Here is an 8,551-nt window from a genome sequence, read left to right on the forward strand (position 1 = left end):
GTGGCAGGGTCATCGCCCCAGCTTGGGGGACGAAGTGGGGCTCCTGAGAGAAGCATCACCAGTAAGCACCTAAAAAAGGTTGGACCAGATGATCTTTGAGGTCCTTTTGAACCTGGCGTTCTGCGATTCTATGGATAAGGAGTGCTGAGAGCCTTCCCATCCCCAGTGCCCCATCTCAGCCCCACCTGAGACGACACGCAGCGAGCACTGGGATGCACTGGGGCAGTGAAGGTCTCCAAGCAGCGACTGGGGGGCAGGCAGTGGCACTGGGAACTGTAGCGAGTGAGAAGGGTGTCCCAGTCCAGATGTTTGGCCTCCTCACTACCTGTGTGCTGCAAATGGACGTGTGAGTTGACACAGAGTTTTCTCATCCCCCGTGTCCCGCCAGGCAAGCATTCGAAACTGGTACCACTCCTCATGTTCTATTAAGCACTAAGATGCTTGGCAGGAATCGCTGATGAGAACTGACAAAAGAATTGATCCAGATACGTTGCATATTTTAGCGTACAAAATAGGGTTTAAATTTTTTTGTTTGCCTTTTTCTTCAACTGAAGCACTGACCTTTGTTTTCATCATTGAAAAGTGCTCATCCCCAATGAGAAATAGGCCACCACCCCGGTCGCTCTCGGTGTTTCTTCACTCCTGTTGACCCTCAAAGCAGAACAGTTCTCATACGAGCTGGTGTTTCTCTCTTCCCGCAGCGGGGAATGCAGAAAAGCTTCAGGGAGTGAAAGAGAACCGCTCGCAGTCTGTGTGCGTCATCCCACCACCACAGCCCAGTGACACGGCCTGGAGGGAGAAGAAAGAAATGGAGAAAGAGCTGACTTTGGAGATGTAAAAGCAAAAGCGATGCCGGCGGCTTCCTGTGATGGGTCTGACTCTGGTTCATGGATGGCTGCTATACATGTAGATAATGTAAATAAGATGAATATTGAAAAGGACAGGGTGGACAGGACACAGTGGGCATCACAACATGTGCTCTCGTTGCACAGCACTGGGCTTTTAAAGGGAACTGAGGGAAAAGATGCAAAGCTGAGCACTAGCAGTGCAAGGTAACGCTTGAGAGAGGAGCTCAGGAAAATGAGTGTGTTCAGCCTGCAAAAACTGCTGAAACTGCCTGTAACTGCAAGAAAGGATGTTTTAATAAGGTGAGATATCAGATCTTCTCATTAGTCAGCAGGGATAGGCTAAACAGGAGGGAGCGTTTAGATTGTATTCAGGGAAAACTTCATAATCTCAAGGACAGTTTTTATTAGGTGACAGAGCGTGACAGGAGAAACAGTAAAAGATCTTTTCTGCTCCTCGGCAGCTGAGGGATCCTGACTATGAACATTAATCACATGAAGTCCAAAGATAAGCCATAGAGTTAAATAAGGCGTTGTGTCTTACCGCAGGGACTGTCCCACACCTAGACCGAGTTCTTTTAATGAAACCTTTTCACAGCTGCATTAAAAGGGGAAAATATGTGCTTGCTCTTTATTTTTAAATTTATTTAAGAAATGGTTCACCTTAAACAAGAAAATGGGGTGCTCCAAACCCAGTGGTGATACCAGGAGAAAAGCGTGCCGGCCCTTATAGAGACGGGCAAGCCTGGCGCTGTGGCTGCTTTGCAGCAAGCGTGAAAAGACTCTCAGCCGATCCCTGCTGCCGTAGCCGGGAGCTGCAGGGTGAGAGTTCAGTGCATCTCTTTAGAAGATGCAGAGAACGACCTGAAACCTTGCTGCTGTGGAGCGCTTCTGCCAGGAAGGCTGCAACCCCCTTTGCAGAGCGGGTGTGGGTGAACTCCGGGGATAGCACGCGAGGAAGGCAGATATCTCCAGACTTGCGTGATTGTCTTTGAAACTCCAGGTAAGTGTTCAAGCCTTTCAATTCTTGTCCATAGCTGAACCCAATAGGGTAAGTTTTAGCATTGCTGTTGTTGAGACTTTCCTTTCACTTCCATTTGCTCTGCATTAAAGGATGGAAGTGTATTTAATCTGAACAAGTGGCTCTTTCTGAAATGAAAATAAAAGAAACTATGGGAATTCGCATACTCTCCTCCATGATATTTTTCTAGAGCGTTTCTCCTGTGTGCAGAAATACTCCATTGGAAGACCGCTGCCAGGTACACTGGGCTTTTCTTTTCTATTAAAGACAAAAAATGGTGTGTATGTACACTTTTAAATGATGTGGGGGGTCTCATTTTCGTTTGAACAAACCCCTTTGCAGTGTCCTGACATAAGCCAATGTAGTTAATTTTGGCTTGAAGGCTGCTCGTTGCTGCCCCATCACTGAAAACTCACCTCGTTACAAATGAAAATTGGATATTTTAGCCTTATTGATGTGTCTGTGTAAATATATGTATATATTTATTGATTGTAGCTTAAATCCCTTATTGTCTTCAGTTACATTATTAAAGTTTTGGTTTGTTTTATTTTAATCCACCTTGCTTGGATTTGCCCATCTTTAAAGATGTTGTAATATATACGCGCTATATTTCTATCTCAATTAAACCTGCTGTGTTATGAGGTCATCTAAGAGTCATTTCCTCCTTGCATCCGCAACGCGCTCCCGATGACATCGGCGGTAGCTGGTGACACACGGGGCTGTCTCTCTGGGTGACACCGCTCCGGCAGAGCCACTCGGAACAGCACTGCATTCAGCTCTGCCACGCGCAGCCTTCGGGCAGCGATCACAAGGTTGTGAGCAAGGCGAGCCATTGTAAGGAGTCAGGAAAACAATCTATTTATTGGCGTAAGCAATTGCATATGAGTAACAGGGAAAAATAATATCGAATCTGAAAGTCCCCAGCTATCTGGGGTTGAAGTGTCTGCTATTTACCTCCAGTTTAATGTCCACAGTGTTTAAGATTTCTTCTGAAGTTCTGCACAGTCAGTAGCTATAGGAAGATTTACTAGGATTGGTCCTCTTAATTCTGTAGCTGGAAAGCAAAAAGGAAAATAAATCAAGTTCCTTGCCAAGGAGTTTATAATCAAGTTTGGTTTTAATCAGGAATAGAAACTTTGTGAATATCTTGGCCAGTTCTTGCTTGCTTGGATTCTGAGATGAAATATCTGGATGCCCGCACTGTCTTTGTCTTGAACAGCATCCATTGTGCTTCTGGGCACGGGTACTTAAATAATGGTCTTTTTTTTTCTGAGTTTCCCATTGTGTAAAATTAACTCTCTGCAAAACTGTTCTGAGTCACCACGGACCTTGTCAAGTGGTGGCTGGTTTGGGATGTGTACATTTCTTTTTCATGCTACAGCAGGCAACCAAAATGGTTGGAAAAATCAGGGCACTTCCAGAAAAAAAAAAGAACTGAAATTTTATCTGATTTGGGAAAAAAAAGAAAAAAACCCCAACATTTTGATTGCATTTTTTTTTTAAAAATTGTATGTTTTCATCTCACTTTAGCAGAACAAGAGACATTTTGATGCCAGGATCTCCCAGGTTCTAGCAATTCCGGATGTTGCTTGGCTTCAGGTGTGCGTCTGGGCAGCTCGTGGCAAGGTGGAGGCTGTGGCAGGTTCCTGCCAGGCTGGCAGCTCCAGCCACCCCGGGTGATCCCGCACGGATCCCAGCCCATTAATCCCTTTCAACCCTGCTTTGCAGTGCTGGGACCATAAATACCTCTCTGCCGCATTAGCAATTTGTAGAGAAGACAATATTATGTGCAGTACATACTTTCCCAATGAGTCACTCTGCCCCAAACGTAACCTTCCAGACACTATGGATTTTTTTTTCCTTAAACTTTCCTTATAAAACATAATATAGAGCTAAAACTTTCATGAAGTATTTTCCAGTTGCTTAGTGGCCGAGCCCTCTGACTAGTATGTATTTCAGCCTGGAATACCTTTGATAATCTTCGCCAGTATCCAGTGTTGGTGGTCTTAAAATTCTACAACTGAGTGGAAAACTGTTAAATGCTCAGGCTTCAGAGCATGCCTAATTAATTCTTTGCAGGGTTTTAGTCCTTTAAAGAGTGTTAAAAACACGGATTCAGTGTATCATTGAATATTGCATGGTTCTGTGGAAATAAATTGCATCAGTTTGATTCCTTTAGCGGTTCAGAGAGTTATTGCTCTCTGCTTACTCTGGAAGTTTACAGGAGTCTTTTGAAAGTTAAGGTTCAAACAGGCAAAAGTTGCTAAGGATGGGGAGCAGCTCAATGGCAAAGTAAGAGCCCAAAAACTACATCAGAAAAGTCTGGGCACGTAGATCCACCGCATTTACAACTCTGGCCGTAAATCTCTCTTGCACTCATGACTCCAAAAAGCATTTGTGTTCAGCACGTGGGCTTTTTAAAACTTCTATTTGGACCAAAAAAATCATGTTTCTGTTTATTTTATTTCACAACCGCTTAAGGAGATTAGAATGGCTTAATCCTGGAAAGTACTGGCAACACTTAAGAAGCAGGTGAGGCAAATGGAGCTTTTCCCTCTCCTGACATCAAGTGCTGAGCGTATCCGACCTCCTAAGGAACATTAAGGATCTTTCACCACCCAGGCTTATGTGCTTCTTCCAAGAGACGTGTAGACGGTAGAGATGAAAAAGGAGCATGTGATGGAGATGAACGAGTGCTTATAATTTCAATGCAGAATTAAAGGGGCAAATGGCAATATGGGTATCTATTCCTCTCCCTCCTCGCGCAGCTTATACTGGGGGGGTTGCTCTTTGCAAAACCGACTGGGGATGCTGGTGGCATTTCCAAGGCAAAGTTGGTAGTGCTTGGTTAGAACTTCTAACGATCCGAATGGCTTTACTCTCCTTGGTTTCTTCTCATTCTGAGGTTTATGGGAGCAGGAGTAAAGGCAGAGACCCTCGAGAGGTATTCACCTCCCTAAGGAGACACTGCATGGAACACGTTTCAGAGCATGACAGGTCATCAGGGTAAGCTCCAATGCAGAAAGGTATGTAGATCTCCAAAAGGACTGTGGGAAGTCAGTGAAAGCAGACCAGAAATCATGGCTCTTTATAAAACGGGGAAAAAAAATCTCTGCTTTCAGCATAAGAATGTAAAAATATGTTGATCTATCTACATAATATATAATTTTCTGCAAGCGTGGATCAAAACACAAAAAATGTCAAATCAAACTGTGCTAATGGAGTCTTTGATCAATCAAAGGTAAAACACTGATTCCAGGAAAAATCCAAGCTGGCTATCCCCAGCTCCTTGCTGGAATTATCTATGTTTGGGAGATTCACGATTTCAGTTTAAAAGCTTAAAGGCAAAAAATCCTCAAGGTCAATTAGGAAATAAAGGTCAATAGAACACCCAGGGTATGCTTTCCCTTTCCTAATGTCTAGGTCCCAGCGCCGTCTGTGGTGACGCCCTCATTCAACCTCCCTGGATAAAAGGAACCTGAAGGCAGCTCCCGGATGGCACATAAAAGGTAAGGTGGGAAAGGGAGGGTTGTTTCCTTTGGTAATCAAATGGTATTTGTGTCTGACCGTTGCACAGATCACCTGTGGTGGTATGGTGATGCACCTCCCTAGCTTTGATGTAGTGCTCCAGAGATGCCAACATGAGCTACAAAGGGCAACCAACATCATTGCCAGTTTCTATAGGCTTAGAAAGTGTGGTAGGACATTACTTTTGGGGTGTGTATTTGTGTTTTCTTTGAGGCTGGAGGTCCTAAACTTATAGCTATAGTGCTCTAGGGATGTTCTCTTGACTCAGGCACTGGGCAGGATAAAAGGAGGCTGTAGACTAGTCTGAGATGATGACTCCCCTCTATGCTCCCCCATACAAACTCCTGCCTTCAGGCTGCGGAAACAGTCAGAGGAGGTTTTGGTCTGCCCAGCGCCTCCGTAGAAGGCAGCCTGTTGGACGTGCAGATTTGCTCTGTAGGAGCAAACAAGTGTGGTCATAATGTTCATTCAGGCCAACTAAGAGCTTCGGCACCTGCTGGAGGTGCCTCTTGGACCTTGTGCTGAGGGGAGGACCAGGACTGACCCCAACACTCTACGCATTTTCCACACTGAGTTCAGGACAAGGGCAACATCATAAAGCAGCCCAGGATCTGATAAGATGAAAAAATATGGATGAGTTGATAATAATTAAAAAAAAAAAACCCTCACTAAAAAAATTACAGCAGTTTACATATTTAATAATTGATTTCATTCTTTGCTAGATATTGAAAGTTGTTTTACCCTCTAGAATGGAACGTTTTCTTTGAAAACACTGAAATGAAACATTCAAAATTAAGAAACGTCTTTCTTAAATATTTTCCAGAGGTACTTGCTCGCCCCAGCCCTTCCTCAAAAATGATTTGGTTTTTAAATCCAACATGTTCTGATTAGTTCATCAGAAAATCCCCAGCCCTTTCTAACTGCTGAGGAAGAGACGGGGTTGGAATGATTTATTGGTGGCTTTCTTGCTATTTCTTCTTCTTTTTTTCCTTTCTTTTCTAGTATATTGTGTGTCCTGTCTATTAACAAGGCTGTCTCTTGCATTGTGTAAAATCTATATGAACAAAATGCTTGCACAAAAGAAAACCAAAAAAACTCATTTACAAGTTGAGACCAGAATGGGTCTGAGTCTTACTCTTCAGAAAAAACATCTTTATTAATTGTAAAGAACGAGTTTTTCTATTATAGCCTATTTTTTTAGGCTAAAAAGCCTTACGAAAAAGGTTTCTATTATAATGATTTTAATTTAATTTAACCTTTTCCCTGAAACAGAGAACAAGGGGCCTGCGGAGGTGAGGTGAATGCAGAAGGATTTTGCTCCTCTGGCAGCCCCCACGAGGAGGGGGGACACAACAGGGTCGATGGCACAGGTTGCTCACGGAGGCAGTGGAGGCTCCATCCCTGGAGACAGTCAAGGTCAGACTGGATGGGGCTCCAAGCAACCAGATCTGATTAAAGATGTCCCTGTTCCCACAGCGAGGTTGGACTGGATGACCTGTAAAGGTCCGTTCCAACCCAAAGCATTCTTTGATTCTATCCTACGATGTCTAATTAAAAATGAAAAGAAAATTAAGGTGAGTGGAAGGAAGCTCAAGAGGGCCATAGCCCCTCTCGTGTTAGGTGTCCCTGGGTGCTCCCACCACGTGACACTGGAGCAGCTGCCCTGTCCCCATCCCTGCAGCTGCTGGTGCTCCAGACATGGTCTCATTGTCCCTTATGTCCAGGAATTTTTCAGACCTTAATGGTGATGAGCACATGCATGGGAGGGTGCCAACGAGGAGGGACAGCTCATTGCATGGAGAGATGTTTTGACCTTGCAAACTCAATTCCTGTTCCACAGCCTAAGAACTTGTTTGGCTGGGCTCGTAATAGCCCAGGAGGAGCCAAGGCTGGGCACCAGCAGTGCTCTGCTGCAGCCATGCAGGGCTTTTTCTGCCAATGGGACTGAGAATTGCTGAGGACCCCTTCCAAATGGCAAACAGCGCTAACTTGTGAATACATATTAGCATAAATACAGTAACGCCAAATACAGCTGTCTAAAAAGTAGGCACGTAAATGTGGATGTGTGCATTAATTGCCTTTTTTTTTTTTTTTTAAATACATGAGTGCTAATTTTGCATTTTAATTACAGACAATTGCAGTGCAATCTGCAAAAAGTCTTCACTTCTGGTGTGCAAACCCTTGTCTTCACCAAGCACCTTCAAGCTTTGCCAACACTTCCCTGTCGGTCGTGTTCAGCTTTGAGACATAGCTTGCACAAACAGACAGCCACCCGTCGTCCTTGCCACCGGAGACAGGTTTGACCAGGATTATACGTTAGTGAAATGGTACCTGACTGAAATCACACTTATTGAAGATTAACCTGGCGATAGCGGTGTTGCACTTTGTACGTAATCGAACATCTTACGTTTGATACAATGAGATGATCTCATTGCAGCAGTTGTTGCCTGCGAAGTAACCGAATGCCTGCAGGGCAGGAATGGTATTACAGTTCAAAACGATGGAAAAAGTGGCGCTACTGGGCTGCCCAGGATGGGCTGGGAAAGGGTTAATACGTGTGGGAATGGGATGAGTGAAGGTGCAGGGAGGGTTGGCTGGAAGCACCTATGTGCCAGATGTGACAACATCTTCTGTGCCCCCCCTGCAGCCCTCTCTAGCTCTGCTGGGGCTGTGGGGGCTGTGGCTTGGTTTCAGCCTTGCATGACAGAAAATCTACAACCTGACCCACCTTTGCTTTCCCCACACTAACATGTGGGGACTCCTCTGGGCAGAGACCCCTTTCCTGGCTCCTCTTGGATGCCTCCCGTGCTTGCGGTCAGATTAAACAAACAGCAGCGCTGCCACTGTGACAGAAAAAAAATCTAATGTATTATTTAAAAGCTATCCCAGCCTGCAATATTTAAGAAAGAAAAATGCAGAGGACAGAATAAATTATTGTAATTTAAAGTCTATTGTGCTCATAGAAGAAAAGCGAGCAGATTCGTCAGTCCATATGCCTCAACAGTTGGCTAGAAGTGTAGTCAAAATTCTACCCAACCCTCTCCAGTTTCCCCAACCATTGTACAGTTTCTCTGAGATACCCATATGTTCACAGTTAACTTTAACTATTAAATTCACTTGGAAATTAATTTGGCAACACAAAATCCTGTAGGGTAAG

At 44.4% G+C, this 8,551-nt stretch overlaps 1 protein-coding gene across 3 annotated transcripts in view; it reads left to right on the forward strand.

Annotated features, from left to right (window-relative positions):
- The window catches only part of LOC104054315 (sodium/hydrogen exchanger 2), a 30,973-nt gene extending 28,486 nt beyond the window's left edge, over positions 1-2,487 (forward strand). For all 3 annotated transcript variants that reach the window (XM_054076031.1, XM_054076033.1, XM_054076032.1), the window contains one exon: positions 702-2,487. In XM_054076031.1, the coding sequence (XP_053932006.1) occupies positions 702-838 (137 nt within the window). In that variant the 3' untranslated portion in view covers positions 839-2,487. The remainder of the gene's footprint in view (positions 1-701) is intronic.
- The last annotated feature ends 6,064 nt before the right edge of the window (positions 2,488-8,551 follow it).

This window comes from Cuculus canorus, chromosome 10, assembly GCF_017976375.1.
Source record: "Cuculus canorus isolate bCucCan1 chromosome 10, bCucCan1.pri, whole genome shotgun sequence".
Lineage (NCBI taxonomy): Eukaryota > Metazoa > Chordata > Aves > Cuculiformes > Cuculidae > Cuculus > Cuculus canorus.